Genomic DNA, 20,667 nt, shown 5'->3' with positions numbered 1-20,667 from the left:
GACAAATTTGTCTGAATGGGGGTGTGTTGTGAAATCGCGAAGCAGCAGAAGTCTATTGAAAGTTCATACAAATCGTGCGTGTCATTCGAGCTCAGACTGAGGTCGCAGCTTTGATACCCGGATAGAAGATGTGCCGGAAGTGTTTATGCATGGTGAGGTATCATATGAGGGTGACTCAAGGATCCTGTGCGGAAGGGGGTTCCTTTCGGCAGGCCATGAGGAGTATGAGCCAGCTCTGTTGCGTGCGAAGCAGTAGTGAGCGGTATGTGGTAAGGCATATGTTGCGGAATGTTCTGAGCGGGCGCAGAGCCATACTCCATAGGGTTGAACATGCTCTGTCGGTAGGATGGTGTCCAGGCATCGAATTGACTAACGGATGGCTGCATAGGCAAAGCGGTTGGGCGCTGGTGAGAAATTATCGACTCTCCTGTTGTTGAAGCTGAGAATGGCGCCTGTAAGTAATCAAACGCATTGGGCTGTTCGTTTGGAGTCACAAGTCCCGACGTTACGGGTGTCTTAAGAATAGGATGGGAGTATTCATCCGGGTACTCAGAGTTACCGTAATAAGAGCGCTCATGCGCAGATTGCTCTCCGAAACTCAATGATTCAGGCAATGGGAATAGCTGGCCCCTGTCCCCTCCCATGTGCACAGGGCGGCCATGTCCACCCATAGTCATGTCCACGGAGGACGTGAACGAGGAAGCTTGCTCGGCCGACGATGGAGGTGTGAGGAACTCGTCATCAGCTTCCTCCAGGTCTTCGGGCTCTAACTTTTGTTCTGGCTCACTGATGGTGTCAGAGTCTTTGTCCTTCGTGCTGGCATCTCTGTTCTGGACATAAACGACACAGTTCGCATCTAGTAAAGCATTAGCTTGAGATAGGGTCGAAGGTCTATAAAGGTAGACATACCAACTTCACCAAGTTCATATCTCTCTTCCATCCTCCGCACTTTGAAAACCTCGTCTAAGACCTCAATCTTCGAGGTAGGTCTCAGTTGTCTCTTAGAATCATGTGCAACTTCTTGCAGCTTGTCGGGGGTGATTCCGAATTTCCCGAGCTTACGCACGATATGGATGAGGAGTCGAATGCGTTCTGATGGTTGTGAGTATGGATAGCCTGTTTATCGGCGGGACGCATCTACTCACGTTCTTTCCTGAGGTGGTCGGGCTCCTTGTGGACCACTCCAGCTGGCCACCACTCAGGCTTGGTCTTCTCCGGGTCTCCCTTCTCACCCGAGGCAGCTCCAGCTCTGGGCTTGCCTCCATTGTAAGGATGCTTAACTTGCTTCCGAGGTTCAATGAATTTAATAAAAGCTTTGGCAATCTGGCGGCAATTAAGCTGCTGGAAATGCTTCAGGGCATTCTCGTAGTACTCGAGGATTTTCTCAGTGTCCCCGATCTCAATGCCTACCATACTTGTGGAGGCAGGTACTTCCTCAACAGGTTCAGGAAAATGTGGTTCAAGAACATGCTCTTGGAAGGAAGGCTTGCGTCGCTTTACATGGCGAGAAAAGTCGTCGGGGCGCGGGTAGCCATATAGCGATGCTCCCATACCTGAGTATTCTATTACTCAAAGCGATCAGCCAAACCGTGCATGAGGCTTAGGAACTAGTTATTATACGTACTGCGAATGGTGGGCCTGCGGTACCCAATCTTTGCTCCAAGTATCTCCAAGAACTTATCCTGTACGTCAGGGGTAAAGACAGTACCATTTGTTTCCCGGATAGACGAAGATTCCTGAACCTTAAGTCTTCCGAGGTTGTCGAGATAGATCATTGCATAATGGGTGTAAGGGAGGTTGAAAGATGTACGCATGGTGACATCCATAGCCTGCATGGTCAGTGATTGTCTTATATAGGCTTGGCTTTGTTTCTGCTTACTGGGGCGGTTTCCCATCCAGTATAATCATCATGCATAGAGGACGCTGGCCTCTTGACGGCTCCTGTGCCGGAAACGGATGCACTGACAACCATGATGTCTTGAGAAATGTTTAGATCAAGTCAAAGTGCCAGTTAGGGGAAAGGGTAGTGATCAGAAGGTCTGAGTGGCTTTCTTATTCACGAGGAAAAAGAAAGCTTGGTCAGAGATAGAGAGACTGGTAGACAATATGGAACATAGAGAAGGCCTCGAGGTCTCGATGGAGTGTCGACTGAGCGCGAATAGGGCGGCAATTTGTATCTGCTCGAGGTCCAGAAACAAATGCACTGCGATAGGATAATTCAAGTCGACGCTGAGGGAATAACAAAAAACCCCTCTATTGAAAGTGACTTGGTCGAACAGGACGTGGCCGCGTTTGAGCTGGAAAACTACAGATGTAGTGGCAACTATGGTGCCAACGGGACTTGGTTAGCTACCAGCTTGGCCATGGTAAGGTACAGAGGTTCATCAAGCAACGAATTGCAATAGCAAGGCATACGATAATGAGTCGTATGGAACGGTACAACGTGGGGTCCGCAATCCCGCTGCTATCTGGTGTAATTCCCCGACAGTGTTGGCAGCATCCTGGATCCCCCCAATGTCCGTCAAACAGAGAGAGAAGTGGGAAAGTATGCATAGGCTCCAGCTACTCACAGCACACAGCGATAAGCGTAAGTTGTCAAAGGCCAATCAAGGTGCTGACAGGCAAGTCGAGAGAGGATGTCAGAAGCACCACCACAGGCTGTACTAAACTGTTGGTAACCGGCTTTGGGCACACAAGACGGAGTAAGATCAACTGCAGCAGAGTTGAAGCGAATGCGAGAAGGCCTTCTTCCTTTGAATGTATGTATGTACTAGAAGAGGTAAACGGTTGGTGTAACAGAGTTGTTTGACTGGGGGGTTGTCAAGTCCTTGTTAAGTTAAGAGAAGGATGGGTAAGAGTGAAAAGTAGAAGTCACAAATAACAAGGAAGAATGGGTGACTTTATAAAAGAAGATGGAGAATAGAAAAGGAAAGGACTGGGTTATGAGTATGCAAGATTTTGAATGATTGATCGATTACATCTAGACAGAAGAACCCACACACTCTCCCCCGGCCATTTAGTCGTCCACCCCCTCCCCGGTGGTGGTATCGAACTGTCCCAATCTGGCATTGGCATGATGGGCCTAGTAGTCAAGTGGGCAACCCAGGATCATCCATGATCCTGGAGCCCATCAGAAGCCGAAACACGAAAAGACAGGGACTAACAGGCACCGGTAGACCACTTGCGGCTGCATCTCTGGGAAGTGGACATGCAGTAGGGCGATAAAAAAATGATTTTCTGATTTTATTTATTTTAGTTCGAAGTATTTTGTGAATTAAAAAAAAATGATTTTTTTAAAAAAAATTGGAAATTAAAAAAAATAATAACGTTATTATTATTATCATAATTTTATTATTATTATGAAAATTTAATTTCTTACATCCTGGTTTTACTATTTGTAGATCGACCACTTTAGCTTCTGGCAGCTGTGCAACCGCCCCCAGAGGCTTTGTTCGGAGCGGCCAGTGAGCAGCCTAGTGGCGTCTCCATTATTGGTCTCCACAAGCAGTTTTGGCGACAAACCCTACCAAATGTTCATTAAATTATTTTCCTTCATTTAATTAACGAAGTATACTTCAAAATGACAAAAGCACCACACTAACCTCCATAGCACTTTAGTCAACCTCACTAGTCTTTTAGTTTAACTAAAGAATGCAACCGCCACATCCAGCTCCAGTGACCGTCGTTCGGGGACCATCTGAGACTTGGTTTTTCTGATACCCTGGCAGACGCTAGTATCGTTGGTAGATAATGCTTGCCGGTATAGCTGCCGAATTCGCGATAGAGAGATGATAGGGATCAATAACAATCTTGATATAAGTCCCTAGAAAAAAAGCGAATATTCCATCAATCCGGTCTCTTTGCGAGAGATATCGTGTGGGACCTTTTGAACCCGTCATCTGGTGCTTAAGTCCGCAATCTAACTATCTCATTAGGGTGCCTTTTTTCTTTAGCCCTCAACCCCGCCTAATTAAAAGTATAGCTTGGCCCTATCTAACCATCTCTCTACCTATCTACCTATCTACTCCCCCCTCTGTACGTGAGTACACGATGTAGTAATAGAGTTACATTCTTCACCCCCCAGTTCGTCTAGCATTGGACCTGATGCCCCCCCCTCTCATTTCAAACTAGAGCATGTACACACCCTTTAATAAAGTATGGCATGTTGTACCGCAAGTTCATGGAACATGAACAACCAGCAGCCACCCTCCTGGGTGTCTAGATCCCGCACAGGCCCGCATCTCGTCAGGTCCGTCCCACACAGCCCGCGCTTGGGCCAGACGGAAGGAAGAGTTTGCGTCTGTTTTTACCTACTGAAGCGTATATACGCGCCATCCAGCTCCGAGCTCAGGTGCCTGTGGACAAAAGAAAAAGTACCTTTGCTGATGCATGGTCTCAGAGTTACGTAGTGTTCTTGCGAATGCAAATCTTCAGATGCAGGTTGATCCTCTTCAGTTCCAGGACCCTTCAGGTGATGATACAACGCCAAGAGACGTATACACGGAGTACGTATGTACATAGTTACCGTAGTGCCACTGCCGGCATGGGCAAGTCGGACTCGCCGAGCCATCGCCGTCGTCACCTGACTCAGGCAGCCCTCCGTTCATACATACATACATATACATATAACCTACCTGACACGAGTGGCGATGATGAGATCATGCTCCTTGTACAACTGTAGGTCTACATCGGTGTCACCGCTCACGGGCGACCGTTACATCCTTCAGGAGATAGTACAAGTGCATACATCTCTAACGAGTATTCGAGCAATAGAGAACCGTATACGCAACTTGCGAACGGCGTAGATCACCGACCCAAGCCGGAGTCCCGAAGTACCGACTAACTGGGCTATGATTGCGAACGGCTCTAAGGCGAAAGGACGAAATTGCGATGGGCCACGGGAGGGGAGAACCGTCGACCTAAGAGTATGGGCCTTCGATCATGGGCGGATCTAAATACGATGTGCCCCGAGAGTTAGTCGCAGTTCCGGGTGAGCCAATGAAACGCGGCGATAGCTGCCAGAGCCGAAATGATCGTCCACCGTAGGAACGAAGAGGCTTGTGCATGGCCCAGAGTACTGGGATGTGGGATTTCTAGGCCTTGAAGCTAAGAGTCAGGAGTCGTCTGTAAACCCAACCCGTACCGTAAACATGGAATGGTTGGTTGTAGCTAAAGTACAGTACAGCAACTATCATCGTAAGCAAACATTCGCCAGGGTCCTAAAAGCACCTCAGCTATTGTTCTTGTCCTTTTTCGCCCTCCCTTCCCTTCAGCTCTATGGAATATTTGCCAGGCTTAACGACTAGGTAAAATGCCATTGGCTAGCGACTTATGCACAATAGAGAGAATGAGGACGGAAAAAATGATAAAGGAAATATGCACATAAAGATTGATTTTTTTTTTTTTTAATGGTGGGGGAAAAAAAGACAGTTTGACAGTGTGGCAACCCCCTTTCGTTTATTCTAGTCGGTAATGTCCGGGGGTTTGTTTCCGTCGCTAGTAAACGGAATGGCTCGCGCACTACAACCACCACCGTACGAAGGCTTCATTGACATTGAACACAAAGAAAGCAATGAGGGAAAAGAAAAGGGCCATTAGGATTGGCCCTAATACATTTAGATTTGAGTAAACATCTCTTAGATCCGTCGTGGTTCCATGGTACCGCAAAGGTTAGGTCTGGATGCCTCTAGGCGTCTTAATTTGTTACGCGTGGGTTGCTTTGTACCTGGCTGTCGGGACTGATCAGGGGCAGAGAAGGCCACGCCATCTACACCAATCTTGCCGGAAGCCAGATCGGCGACCAGCATTGAGTTATCTGGGGACGTTCCCGAGAGTATATTCTATGCCCTATCGAGAGTTATTTGTCATAAGCAGAAAGGCCTTACTTGATTGCCAGTGGTTTCCTGTCAATTGGCATCATGTATATTCTTTGTTACTGTTGATGGGCTGGGAAGGGTAAGCTTTAGCGATTTATTCAACAAACCACATAGTAACGAATGAAATAAAAAGGGTTGGAGATACTAAACCTTTCTTTTTTTTCGTTTCCTCTTTTTTCCTTTTCTTTCAATTTACTTCTCCCCGCTTTTCTTCCTGGTAACTCAAAAAAAAGTACTACATTTCGTTTGCTTCTATGTGGGTTAAACCCCTAAGTGAAACCTGACTGCACAAAGAAAGCCAAAGCTGCCAAAACAGTTAGACAATGTACATAGAAACAGCTGCAAGTCATAATTAGGATCCTCAATGTTTCATAAGCAAACAGTTTGAGGGTGAGACGGAAGAGACATTCTGTCTTGAATATATTTCTCCGTGGAGTACAGCATAGCCCCAGTGTTCGGTTACCCATCTTGATAAGATATACAACTATTGACTGGAGCTTATACCTAGCATACCTAGTCCCACAAAAGGGCTATCGAGCTATGAATAGTCAAAAAAGAAAAACAAAGGGGATGATGACGAGGCTATACTATAATGCTCCGTACACTTTCCATTAACAGTAATTGGCACCCAATCTCCCCCCTTTCAAATACGCGATACGCGATCTCCTTAGGCACCAAACCAAGATCCTTTTATCCCGATTACAAGGGTTGCTCCCGTTGAACCACCACCTTCACCACCACTACTACTATGACAATATCACCCATCAGGTCAACAAGCCGAGATAATCCCTGTTCAGGATCAGGCCGTCACATTGCTCAATTTCTGTTGAACAAATGACCATCTCTTCAAAATGCAAACGGGATCACTGATCGGCCGAGTCTAGACCGTTTGTTTTCAGTACTTGGTTATCCCAGGGTGTGCAACCCTCAACGTGCCGTTATTTTCTGTGTTACTATTCTGGCTTCGCAACGTGGCCGAGAGGGTTGCACATACATAAGCCACTTCAACGGTGTGCTCTACCACCAGTAGGCATTGACAATTGTCATGTAGAGGTCAAGGACGAGTTTCTCACCGCCATGATATCGAGATCTGTGGGAGTCGGTCAGTGGATGACATTGCATGAGTGCATATGTACTAATTACGTCGGTGTACATCTCGAGACTTGGAGGGTGGGAGAAAACGTTGGTGACGGAAAACGATGTCCATGACGGCTCCAGCTGGTAAAATCCGGTTTTTTTTTCATTTTCTAGAGTGAGCCTTTTTTATGTTTCCTTTAATTTCCCTCTTGTCAGATTCTCTCCTCTTTTCAAATTACTAACACTGTGAATTGAACCTGGGTGCCATCTCTTCTCCGAATCAGCTAATTAAGGTACCATCGGAACCATTCACACCGCGTTTGCCGCTAGTCAAGGCACCGTCAACAAATTTTTACCCACCGTTTGTTTCTTCGTGTCTGCACCCGGTAGAAATAGGAAATCCTGATTTAATTGTCTATATCTCGTATCAACGTCATCAATCCGACCGGAAATGGAGGAATGAAATCAGATAGAGGAGCCAAATTGGAGGGTAATGTGACAAGATACTTGGAGGGGTGAAAGGATGTGCCGTCACATACGCAGCCTTACTCCGTAGAAAGTTAAAGCCGATCCCTGGCATTGAAACCGTCGTCAACCGTCTGTCATACCCTATATTTTTTTGTTGATGCTAGCCTTAGTACGTGACTAGTGGCTTCTTACGCCCCTCAACTTGGAACCGCCGTTTCCGAGAGAAGTCATATGAAGTGACCGGAACACCAGGGCTTCTCTATTACTCGTCGTCTGCCTCAATCTCACGCCGGGTCATTTTGTTGGGAGAAAAAGGGAAATGTTCGGCTTAGCTTTACTACCCTATCTGGTCGTAACAATATCAGATTGGTGATTTAAATTGCTCGAATTAGCATGAGCTGATTCATACAGCCACTAAAACGGGTGAATCCGACTCTGGCCCACCACGAGCCCTACCTACAGTACTGTGCGTTCCTACGGTCGGATACAGCGTTCTTCTGAATCTTTCCGTGGTTCGGCGAAAAATCAAGGCTCCCCACGATGTGATTCTCTATCCTAAAAGGGCGGATTTCTTTTCCTGTGTGGGGCGGGGGAAATTAAAAAAAAGTGAAGTGGTGACCTCAGCTTCATCTTACCTACATACTACAACGTAGAATGACATTCTGTCGCTCGCAATGTGGATCATGTCCTGCTGCCATGCATGAAAAGCCTGCAGAATTGGCAGCATCGAATACATTGATGAGTTGCGTCATGGATGGGGCCGCGAAGACCGGCTTGGGGGGAATAATAATCGGACTGAACAGAACCCCGGGAGCTTGTCAGGAACAGGACCAACCCGAGGCGACTCTCCTGCAATTGAGGGCTGGGAAGGGGGAAAAAAAAATAGGTACTGTAGGATTAGGGAATGATTAGCCCTCGTCGTTAGCTCTCGACTAAGGGTCAAACCCCAGTAGTACCCCGCCCAGGACTAGGAGAGGGAAGGTACTTTTTGACATCTGTCAATGTTTTGAATAACTCTAGGTTTGGTGCTATCCCCCTAAGAGTTGAAAGGGCTCAAAGGCTAAAAGCCCTAGGGGCGATTAGGGGAGGGCCTAACACCCCCCAGAGCGGGCCGAAGACTGGCACCCGTCCATTGACTCCAGACTATCAGACCCAATTGCTGCAAGCGGGGCGGCGCCACGGCCCGGGGAGCACGGAAGGACCGTTTGTCATTAAAAGCAAAGTTCACGATCGCCCTGTCAGCGTGTCACCCAAAGTTCCAGACCCCCGACTGGCGTGCAACCACCGCCACTACCATGTCCGACTCTCATTTCCAGATCGCCTGCTATGGTTGGTCAATGGCTTCGCATCTCTCCCAATAGACATGACCCGATCGGATTTTCTGGGATTACGCTGATTCTCTTCAAGCGCCTCTGCCCGCGGAGCGATCCGATCCCTTGATGTACAAAAGTACCCCGAGATCCTCCTGTCTTAGCCATTCCCTGGGGGCTGACTTCGGCCAGGGACAGCGGACCAAGGGCCAGGTTGATGGGTTGGGGATCCTTGCAAGTCGAGTTTAGTTTGATCCTCTCGGTGCCATGCTGACCGTCCATATTCAATTCATTCGTTAAGCCTGATGGCCGCTCCGAGTATGACAGCTAACTTCTAGCTGTTCCGAGGATTTTAACCACATACGGCACTTGTGCTTACGTAGGTCATCGCCATCGCTCGTCGTCCTTTCAGCAAAAGCCGAGTACTAAGTACGAAATCACTGCCTTACTCTCTAACTGAAACCTCAACAGAGATTCAACGACAGGGAGCCTTCGCAGCCCCCTTCCGCTTTCAGCCAGTCACTTGACCTCCCCGTCAAGCCGTTCGAAGATTTACCGTTTGCGTATTTATAGATTTATAAGCCTGTGCATTACTCATTAAATCGCGCTCAAAAGGATTAATCGCAGTCCATCCGCGATAAGCAGCAATAACCGTGAGTTCTACAAATAGAAGCACCACGCAAATCTATTCCACTTGCGTCCACACAGTAAACACATGCTGCCGGATGTTTATCGTTCACTCCTTCAGCTTCACAATTATCCACAAAATACACATCCATGGCCATGGATCAGCTGAATAGATCCATTCCGACCGGCCCGAGCCTGTGCAGCACTTTGCATGCAGCGATGGCTACGATGGGTAAGTGTGCATGTTGTACGACAATCCATCTGCACATCCGATATGATGGGTATACTGACTGGTTGAGACACAGCGGTTTAGATAATCAAATCTCCGATGGTTGTATAATTTGGAAGAGTGGGAAACGCATTCGTGGGGTAAGGACATCCCTACTAGCGCCGACCACGCGCCAGGGTTTCCTTTACTTCCAAAAAGTGATACTTCCAACAATGTTCGATATTCCATCATATCCACCGCTTGCGATTGGCTTCGGCCGAGAACACAAGTAGTCCGGTCGCCACAGTTCGACTGGCACAGACAACATCATAGATCCCTTTGACCCTCCTTTGTGTAACATCGCAGCTGCGAGTCAAGTTATAACCCTGTCCTTCGATTGCGAACGATGGATCCGCAGCGAACCGCCGCATGTCAAAACTCACACAGCAGCCTCAGGGACCATAGAACCATAGAACCATAGAACGAGTCATTATGGTTCGCGCAACTTCCGCAGAGCTTATCCCGTGAACCCAGTTGTTGTTCCCAATCCGCCTGTGTCTGCTTGACGAGTCAAAAGTTTCTGTCACAGCTCATATCAATGGGGAAGCGATAGAGTTCGACGGTCCGCCCAACCCACCACGGATGCGAGTCACTCAGTTGGGGGACTTACAGAGACTCCCCCATGTGTTATCGCGGAGTAGAGTTTAGATTTGACTTCATACCACTCCCTTGCTTTCACCATAATCGCCATCCCCTAAAACCTCGTTTCGCATTTTAAGTGTATAGTTTATCATGGGTAGAGTTTTGCGGTCGGACACCTGACTTTTCCCACCCGCGCCTATAAAAACCCACTGCCGAGATCGCTCGAAAAAGTCTGCAGCCATGCATTAGCTCCGAAGCTATCGTACTCGAAACATCCCTGTCTGGCGCCTATGACTGGCGCACAACAATAGCATGGTTAACCGGGTTGTGGAGCTCGCCTGCATGGCCGTGTCCGCTGCCATGGCATTTTTTCGGAGCTACCCTCCATAGCGCATGATTCAAGTGCGCATGATTTGCTCATCAAGGGCTCGCTAAGCCGACTCAGGTCTGTGAACCACGAGGCTGGGTCCATGATTGGTCCCAGCAAGCACTATAGAGTAGGGATGATCCATGTATTTGGAATGTTGCTTTGCCGATCGCATGATATCAGATTTCCATTTTCCCCTTTGGTATTGGCAAAACAAGAGAGAGAGAGATCTGATCTAGTACTTTGTCATTCTGAAGAAGAATTCCCTTTTTCAACAACATTATTAGTAGTTATTTTTATTTTTTTTATTTTTTTGTTTTCTTTGCTTTTGTTCGTTATTTCTTGCTTTTTCTGTCAACGTACCTTAGCGTTCTTTCGTTCCCACCCGCCGTCAATCTCCCCACACTTCACCGAATATACCCTTCGCTTGGACTTCGGACCTAACTTAGACGCAGCCCCCTTCCAGATCCAGTTATCACGAACTAAATCTGATGGTGACGTGCTCGACTGGAAATTATTTCCATTCCACGAGTGTCCAGGCAAGCGATCTACACTGCACTGCAGGATCTGCACAGGAGATAGCCTCGTCTGAGTGTCTAGGGATGTCACTAGGCATTACTCGGAGGTATACTCTGGGTGCATCTGTGACATCAAAATATCTCCACAGAACAGTCGTTAAGCATAACATCACCTGATGAACTGGGCCAAGAGCACTCCGAGACAATGACAGTTTGTCCCATAAACCAGTAGGCGACTAGGCGGTTTCCCGCCGGAGAATATTGAATTCCCCCACTCCAATATACTTTCCAACTACTGTAAGGATGTACCGTAAGAAGAAAAAAAGGAAACTAGAAAAAAGAAAAAAGAGAAAAAAAGGAAAAAAAGCAATGAGGTACTAACAGCAACATTGACAGGTCAACGTTCTAACGACTTCTAACGACATGCTCCATCCGTAACCGGGAAACTCGAGATAACGACTTGAGTTTCGTTTCAGGTTTTTGTCATTCTTCATCACCGACTATGGCCTCTCCACCTATCGATCTCCCTCGTCCGTCTCCGCTTGAGGCGACTAAAGTATGTATGATAAAGTTTCTTCCTTTGGGGAGGAAGCTACGACACTTCCCCGTCCTCCTGATTTCCTGGTACGCCCAAAGTACCATGCATAAGGGAGAGGAATGGCCCTGTTCGGTTCAAGACCTGAAGTTGATGTGCAAAAATGGGGAACGGAGATATTTCTAAACTGAGTAACACTATTGCTAGGCGATTGGCTCGGGATCTGCACGGGACCAGGGGGTGCCCTTCTATTGGAAACTCTTACTTTTCTGCCCTGCACCTTTGGGTGAATACTAGTACTGGCACTAGATACGATCATGAAGCTATTGTCAGTGTGTTTCGGGTCCCAGAAAAGCATACCGATGCGTTCGTTGATTCCAGACGCTCAGACATTTTTCCCATTTGCTACTCCATACGTACCAAGGCCCCCTTTGGACCGACGACCTTAACACAAGTAAGCACCTGGGGAATCATTACCGGAGTTTGGGAAAACCTTACCCAATGAACAAAGGCATTTGCAAACAAGAAAAAAAAAAAAACCATAACAGCGGATAACATCCAAGCCACCACCCCCTCCCAAAGCTAATCTCAAACAAGACACGCTCATCGTGGCTGAAATGCACCATCCATGTCAGTTCGGCTGCAGAGCTCCACCACACGCTGCGGCTGGACAAATAGCCCACAGCCAGCTGTCAAGACCCATTAAGCTACTGTAGGTTATAATGGAGAATCTTCGACGTTGGTTCTACCTGTACGAAAAGGCGATGTTCGCCTCCGCCTGGGGGAGGAACTCCGGAGCATTGTGTAGCTGACTCCAATGTCCCCTCGGGTAAGAGGCTAAGGGCGTCCCGGCGTTCCCGCTGCCCCGGCGTCAACAACCCTGGTGGACGGTGATTGATCGACTGAACTATCAGCAGCGCGCGGAGGTAAAAATGGGTGGGACTGACGCAAGGAATGGATCAATCTGAGTCTCTAGTGGCTGACCGGACTGCGATCTGGTTAAGACGAAACGGCCCGAGCGTTTTCTATCATGTTACTTGCTTACTATCTGCTTGCTCTGGACCTTCATGCAGGTCCCTGTAGAGATTAGAAATAGAGCGATAATACAGGTACACACTCACACATGCAATGATATGAATTATGTCGCAGTAGTCATACATTATCAGGCCCCGATCTCAACATTCTCATACATAGTAATTCAATATATAAAATATTTTTAGCCACAACACCACAACCATCCAAGCCCCCGGCCAAATCGAGACAACACCACAAAACCCTATCTATCTTCACCTTCTAACTCGAGTCTTTCTTTTTTTTTTTCCTTTTTTGCTTTGCGAGATATAAAATTCCCCCAGTCGATCCCCGAGACGTGCAAATCCCAAACACCGGCGGAGATCCCTGCCACCAACCAAAATCCAGCGCATCAATTCCCACCCCGTCCTCAGATCCCACGATGGGAACATCCCAAGACTGCACGACGCTGAAAACAGCCATCGAGTGGATAACCACTACCCACGACTCAACAACACTGAAGAACTCAAAGGCCCATCCTCTGACCCGATTACCAGGTCGCCCTGGGACGGGCCATGCAAGATCGATTTCCGGCTGGCTTAGTGCGATCCCAGCTTTTGTTTGGTGTTCTTTTAGTTCGTGGCCGCGATGGGGCTGCTAGTTGCGATGAGACTTTCCGTATGGTCGGTTTCGCTCTATCGTGTCTAGTTTATTCCCCTAGTTATCTGGGTCCCCCCCTCTCTCTCTCTCGCTCTCTCTTTCTCCACTTGATTTCTTAGTTAGTTATTCCTCTCGGGGGGGGGAATTAAGTCAGTCTAGGTACAGAACAGGAAATTGATCAAAAGATTGAAGTGAAGACTCCTCTCTCTCTCTCTCTTTACCGACGGACGCTATGATGTCGTGCCGGCACCAAGTGAAGATTTAGTTTTCTGGGACGGAGTACACTATCACAAGTGCCACCCACTCACCATGGCGGAATACCTACTTAGTCAACGACTTGAGCCTACAGAGTATGTAATGGACCCCCGCTCCCCCTCTCTCTCTCTTGACTCTTTTCCCCTCTCCGTGATTAGTAGTATGCATTTATGCATTTATGCATTTATGAATTCTTATTGTTTAATGGTATCGTATTATGGTTTGTGTTTTTTCCCCTCTCATACACATACACATACACACAGTACCGTACCTTCGTAATCGCCATCGCCACGCGAGATAGCCTCACGATCATCGGTTGATTATTGAAATTAGCAAAAGCCTCATGATAAAAGCCACCAAGCAAGGAGGCGAACTCAAATACTAGTAATCCCCGGGCGCCATGCGCACCGACACGTAAAAGAAAATGATCAATTTTAACAAAAAGAAATTCGCGAACGAACATGAAGTAGGCAATCAATTTGCAGGTGGCAGTTCGGGAATATTTGGGGTTAGAGAAATCCTACGTATACTATCTATAGAAATACGTAAATCTTTTTTTTTTTCCTTCTTTCTTTCCTTTAAGGGCACATGGCGGGCAGGTGATTAGATCACTGAAGTTAATATTCGGGGAGCCCAATGGTGAGGAGAGGGGGGGGGGGAAAGAATCCTTTTCACTACGTACAATGCGGTTCTTTTTGACAGATGTTATTTTATTTTGTTTTATTTGTTGGTTTTATTTTGTTACCTACTCCGTGTGTGTTTTCTGCGGGGTTGGAATCAATGTTGGGGGGCTGGTTTCAATTCTCGGTGTGAGGAGTACTAGTTAGTAGTTGTTGTTTTATTCTTATTAACCTCTGTTGTTTACTCCAATTGCTTTTACTTTGAACCTGATCGGGAAGATTATATATATATGCTCCAATGCGGAATACGCATAATTAGGTGTCTTTTCTCTTGCCTGTTTGGGTGAGTTGCAATTTCTAATCAATATCGGGTGGTTCCGACTTCCTACCTAGCCTAGTACTGCAGTGACATCCCTTTTCAATGGTTGAAGTTATGCAGATAATTGCTGCAGTGACTTACAGGGGATCCCCTACACCGCTATTGTTGACACATCGTTTTTTTCGCGTTTTACTTCTGGCGAGAGTTGCTCTTGATCGACTTCGATCCGAGTGGAAATAAATGGCACGTGAATTCGCACGCAATTTTACTCATGGTTGGCTATGTGCAATAGGTACAGGGCTTTTTCCAGCATAGGGAGACATCGAAAAGTAAAAAGGCAACCAGACAATTAATTAAATAAACTCCTTCCGACGCCATGGGTACGAAGCGATCATCGACCCGTACTTTTGGTTCCTCGTCTGAAAAGAGAAAAGCTGGGAATGGATCGGCTCTCTGTGATCTTTGCCGAGCTCGTATAATAGAGGGATAGGGCCCTCGATCCTTCATAAACCCCTCTCCCGTGCGCACAGACACTTAATGGATCGTCTAGTGTTGCTGGTGCATGCAAGTTCAGCCAAGATGCGGTCATCCTCTTTCTCACCTGGTCTCCTACGAGGTCCAGATTCGAGAGATCGGCCCGAGATTATAGAGAAGCCTCTCTCGCTTTGGCCCAGCCACTCACAAGTCTTCGCCACTGCGGGTGTAAAGGCTGCAATTATTGCACCAGGGCAAGTCCTTCGTTATCAAGCAGACCCGCTTCCTTGACGAGCTCGTAGAATTTACCGCCAGACTTAATCAGATTGGCAGGTGTGTCAAATTCGGCCACTCGGCCCTTGTCCAACACAACAATTCGGTCAGAATCGATGATCGTGTTGATGCGATGTGCGATAGTGATGATAGTGCGATCCTGGAAGATGCTACTGCGCAAGGTGCGTTGCAGTAATGCATCTGTTTCCACATCCACGGCCGCCTAGAGTCACCGTTAGTAAATACCAAAAAGGTAAATCGGAAGGAAAAGGCGGTAGAGGGAAAAAACGGTGTGGCAACTGGCCACTTACTGTTGCTTCATCAAGAACCAGAATATTGCTAGGCGTCAACAATGCCCGTGCTAGAGACACCAGCTGACGCTGGCCTTGACTCAGGTTGGATCCTGTCGTGCCATGTTAGTCCAGCCCTAGGAAATTCCAACGTCACGCTGCTGCAAGCGCGAAAAGCGGCCGAATTCTTACCTCCTTCTTGGATTCGGGCATCCAGCTGGCCGTCCATGCTTGCAACGTGATCTTTCAGTCGTGCATGCTCTGTGAGTTAACGGGTCAGTCAGCCATTCAATTTCTCCACATGCAAAGAGGTGAGCCCAACGTACCGAGCACACTCCACAGCTCTGTGTCATCATGCACATGACGAGGGTCCAGGTTGTCCCGTACGGTGCCCTCAAACATGGCCGGGTCTGGGGAATGATGGCAAGGCGGCCTCGCAAGTCAAACAGGCCAATAGTAGACACATTTAGCCCATCGATGCTATCAATCAGGTTAGCGCAGCGCCAGCGTAAACAGTCGGGCACTCGGACTCACCTAATACTGCCACCATCTGGTTCAATGATGCGGAAGAGCGCCAGAGTAAGAGAACTCTTTCCTGCACCCGTACGGCCAACAACACCAATCTTCTCGTGAGGCTTGATATCAAGGTTAATATCCTTAAGCACCAGGTCGAGCCCAGGGCGGTACCGTGTGCTGTAGTTTTTAAATGACACCGCGCCTTGCGCCGGCCAGCCAATGGCGGGACGGTGCTTGAATATCACCTCAGGCGCTTCACTTGGGAGGCTAGCGTACTCCAGAACACGTTCCACGGACACGATGTTCGTCTCGACCTCGACCGTTTGACGAACGATCCAGTTCAGAGACTGGGTAATTTGGAGGGCGTACGACATGGCCAAACCAACCTTGCCCGATGATATACCGGTGCCAGTGGTAACTGCGATGACAGAAAGCCCCGCAGAGGCCAGAATAATAATTGAACCAATGAATTCAAGGCGGACTGCCAACCACCTATTCGCACTAATGGAAGGGAAGTAGGCGCGAAGGTTTTCATCCATTCGCCACTCATTTTCGAGTGTAAATCTGTTTTCCTGCTTATACGCGCGGATAGTCGAGATGCCTCCAAGAGATTCTTGGAAATGAGCGTAGATGGGACTGCGTGTAACACTGTCCAACCGCTTCAATTCTCGAGAAGTCCGCAGGTAGTACTTTTGATAACTTAGATAAATGTAGCCCAAAGGAACGACCAAAATGAGGAACGCAGGCGTGGACGACGCGATAACGCCCATCGTAAATAGTGCTTTTGCAGAGTTTCCAAACAACTAAAATTGAGTTAGCTCGATGTTCTCTCTAAGAAGATGTAGGGCTTACCATGTTAAATGTGCGCGCAAGGACTTCATCAATACGATATACATCGCTATACCAAGATCTATCAGTTTCCGTAAACAACGTGTCAGCCACACACTCTCTCTCACCTTGAAAACCTATTAAGGATTCTTCCAGACGGCGTGGTTTCAAAAAAGCTCATGGGTGATCGGAAGATTGCGAATGCCATCCTCTCATGTAGTTTCCGAGATGCCTGTTAATGTTCATCAATATGGTCACGATCTGCATTAACCAGAGAGCTAAGGGTAAACGTACTTCAATTGAGCAGAAGATCCATAGAATGAGGTTTTGGACTATAACTAGGATAGACGATCCTAGTCCAAAAGCTAGGTAGACGCCGATGAATTTGCCAACATTGGGGTTCGCTTGCACTTCGCTAGCCTCTGACCAATATTTGAGCCAGTAGCTGCCAGCAACCTGTGCTGTTTGTGCACCCAACAGAGCAGCAAGGTAAAAGCAGACGGCGACGATATTGCTGTTCTTGGCATATTCCACATAGACACTCCACTTGACCTTGCCTTGCTGTGAGGTTTCCTGAGTTTGTTTGCTCTTCAAGGCATTCTCCTCGTCTCCTAACTTGCGCCTAGGGCCTTTCCAGCTAACGGTACTGGCGCGTCGCAAAGTCACAGTACTTGTTCTCCGGTTGGCACCAGATCTGATGGGCAGGAGTGAACCAATTTCCTGTTCGGCTTCGTCGGTGTCCGAAAGCTCATCGGAGTCTGCGTTGTCAATTATCGTGGTAGAGTCCGAGCTTCCGGGACTAGCAAGACCATTGTCACTCGAGTTATCATCGTCCGAGTCGTTCATAGTGGTACGAATGAGATTAGCAACTTCGCCCTTCATAGCCAGCAGCTGTTCATAGGTGCCCTTTTCAACCAAAGTCTTGTCTCGTAGCAACCCGATGAAATCCGCCTCCTTCAAAACGGGAATGGCATTGGTCGCAAGGATTCTAGTCTTGCTACCGAGAATTCCACTTGGTCCAAGGACTTTGTTGATAAGGTGCCGGCCCACGTGCTGATCAACTGCTGATAGAACGTCGTCGAGAAGGTAGATGTCTGCACGAGCATAGACTGCTCTAGCCAAGGTTAACCGAGCCTTCTGTCCGCCGGAGAGCGAGATGCCCCTTTCTCCAACTTCGGTTTGATCTCCATCCGGCAGGTTCTTAAAATCATCCAGCAAGGCGCAAGCTTCAACGGTGAGCTCGTAAAAGTCAGGATCCCACCGATGCCCGAAGACAATGTTCTCTCGGACACTAGCGTTCATCACCCAAGGTGACTGTGCGACGTATGCGATACGGCCACGGATAATGACTTCTCCTTCCGTTCTCCACAAATCGCCCAAAAGTGACTGGAGGAGAGATGATTTCCCAGCGCCGACGCGGCCTACTATACAACTTAGTTCACCCTTACGAGCGCTGAAATTGATGTTCTCCACAACGTGAGTGCCATCGTATCTGTTCCAGGTGAACGACGCATCACGAATCCGTACAGACTCATCCCCGACATGAGACACAGGGTCCTCGCGCTTGACCGCATTGGTCTGTAATTCCTCGGCGGTGAAATATTCAGTCAAACGCTTAACAGCCACGGAAGCCTCAATAATCGATGTGATGACCATAGGCAGAATGGAGAGTGGGAAAGTAAGGAGGTTGAAAAGCGTCAGAGCGGGGAATACCACTGAAGTGGTCAGAGGCCGGGGGTCCGTCAAAGCAAAGACAGTAAATGTAGAGCAGGAGACAAGGAAGGGGGTCGACTGCCATGTAAAGTTTGCAATCGACTGCGTCGCTCCGATCTTGCGAAGGGTGTTCAATTCCAAGTCGTTACGGATGTGACTAAGCTTATTCATAAAGGCAGTGTTCCAGGCATAAAGTTTGATACTCTTGATGTTGTTCAAAATCTCGGTCATTAGCCTCGACCTTGAATCTTTATTCTTCATCTGGATGAGCTGGAGCTTTTTCATCATCCGAGCTATCACTCCATTCAAGGGGATCATAAGAATCATGACGCCGATACCGGCGAACATGCTCACGCCGACGAGCTGGTAGAGCGATATCATGCACAGGGTGATTTGGAACGGCGCCGACCACAGCTGTGTACCAAATTGAGTCAGATCGGATAAACGCTGCTGGTCCACAGCCATATGGTTGACAATATCGCCGGTAGTCTTCGATGTACGGCCCTCGCTTGAAAGCCGAAGCGACTTGGCATAGATCATTGCCGTCAACGAGGACTTTACACGCATACCAGTGTCAAAGGCTCTCTGGAAATATTGATGAAGACACATTGTTTGCGATACCGAGACAAAGAACATCGCCAGGGCAATAGCAACACCCCGTATAATTGGCTGGGGGTTGTCGGTTTGATACGAGCTGATGAAGTCAATCAGAACTCGTAGAAGCTGAGGCTGGACAAAGGCAAGGATATCACTTCCGCATTTAATGATCGCACCTCTGGTGTATGAGCCACCAAAGGACTTGAAGAGTGCGATCCACAAAGAAGGTTTGTCCTTTTGCAGTTCCTGTTCCCAGTTTTCCGCCAATGTTTCCCCCGTGGCACGAGTCGTATCACGGCGTCGAAGGTTCCACAGATCATCTTGGGTCAGGAAATTCTTATAGCCAAACTTCATCATTGGTGTCATCCAGCTGAAGCTGAGCACCGAAAATATGTCTGCATACTCATAGGGACATTCATCTTCGTCGCCCAGAGCATCGTAGGCGCTCTGCTTCTTGGGAACGAGGTATTCCAGTCCAAACTCCAGTAGCGCAAGTCCCAGGCTTATGTTGAAGCAAACGAAATATGGCAGGTTGTCCTCATAGGTCTTTCGTGCAACAAGCGAGCGCAACTTAATTCCATAGGCGATGGTAAAGAAAAGCCAGTAGAAGAGAACGACACCGTTGGGTTGCCTGCTCCGCCAATGCTCATAGTATTGGACTGTAAATATCACACACAGGGAAACAAACACAACGATCGAACTCCAAAACCGAACGTCAGCCAGCCAGTTATCCGCAAAAGTTTCGACCTGAATCGCTGCTTGAAGCGCCGTTGTGAAGATCAAAGCGGATAGCACGATCTATTTTCAACGTTAGGTTAGCCCCAGATAACTTGATCCAAAAGGGTTCCAAAACCAACCAGTTTAGCGTAAAAATGCCAATTCTTTGACACTGGTTGAGGAATTCGCTTTTTGAGCAGAAACCAAATGGCACCTGCTCCCAAGATTAAGCCCCATACTGCAATAATAGCCACGCCAAGATCTAAGAAGCAGGGCGTCAGGTCAAACCTGAGTTTGCTTAAGGGCCCCCATCCTTCGACATCGCCGCAAAAAGGCTCTACTTTGGGCGGTTGCAATGGGGACTTCAGGGTTGACGCTCCCGGGGCAGGATCCCCGAGGAACGTCTGGGAGGTGCCATCAAGCATCTTCTAACCCCAACTGCAGAATCCCTATTCCTTTCAACCCACGAGAAGGAAGGAAAAGGGAGTCAGAAAAACTCCCGGGGTGCTTTCACGCAAATGATGGAGGTGATTGCGGGTGGAGAGAACTTTCTGATCAAGGATGATAACTGCGAGGCCAATCCTCTTGAGAGCTGCAAGTTGCTTACTAAATGAGACAGCCTTAGCTTCGGCGATAAACCGATAGGACCTTTGCCGGAGATGCGGAATTCCGCCTAGCTTATCTTACTATTTCTCCCCCTATGACCATTGCAGTCTAGTCATTGGAGTGGATTCGTAAAGAGATTTTCTCTCCTTCAATCTCGAGG

At 48.0% G+C, this 20,667-nt stretch overlaps 2 protein-coding genes across 2 annotated transcripts; both read right to left on the bottom strand.

Moving 5' to 3' along the window:
- Nucleotides 1-143: 143 nt before the first annotated feature.
- ABOM_009616 (uncharacterized protein) lies at nucleotides 144-1,972 on the bottom strand (the record flags this gene model as incomplete). Its single annotated transcript, XM_022536744.1, has 5 exons — nucleotides 144-856; nucleotides 910-1,092; nucleotides 1,146-1,562; nucleotides 1,625-1,829; nucleotides 1,880-1,972. 5 exons carry the CDS (start codon nucleotides 1,970-1,972, stop codon nucleotides 144-146), a joined length of 1,611 nt encoding a protein of 536 aa, XP_022386324.1.
- A 13,236-nt stretch (nucleotides 1,973-15,208) lies between these two features.
- ABOM_009615 (ATP-binding cassette glutathione S-conjugate transporter YCF1) lies at nucleotides 15,209-20,326 on the bottom strand (the record flags this gene model as incomplete). The annotated part of the gene is made up of 9 exons (XM_022536743.1): nucleotides 15,209-15,463; nucleotides 15,552-15,643; nucleotides 15,723-15,791; nucleotides 15,853-16,010; nucleotides 16,065-16,849; nucleotides 16,899-16,944; nucleotides 17,003-17,106; nucleotides 17,169-19,982; nucleotides 20,042-20,326. 9 exons carry the CDS (start codon nucleotides 20,324-20,326, stop codon nucleotides 15,209-15,211), a joined length of 4,608 nt encoding a protein of 1,535 aa, XP_022386321.1.
- Between the last annotated feature and the right edge of the window lie 341 nt (nucleotides 20,327-20,667).

This window comes from Aspergillus bombycis (genome assembly GCF_001792695.1).
Source record: "Aspergillus bombycis strain NRRL26010 chromosome Unknown contig00086, whole genome shotgun sequence".
NCBI lineage: Eukaryota > Fungi > Ascomycota > Eurotiomycetes > Eurotiales > Aspergillaceae > Aspergillus > Aspergillus bombycis.
This window is presented reverse-complemented; position numbering and strand designations above follow the sequence as displayed.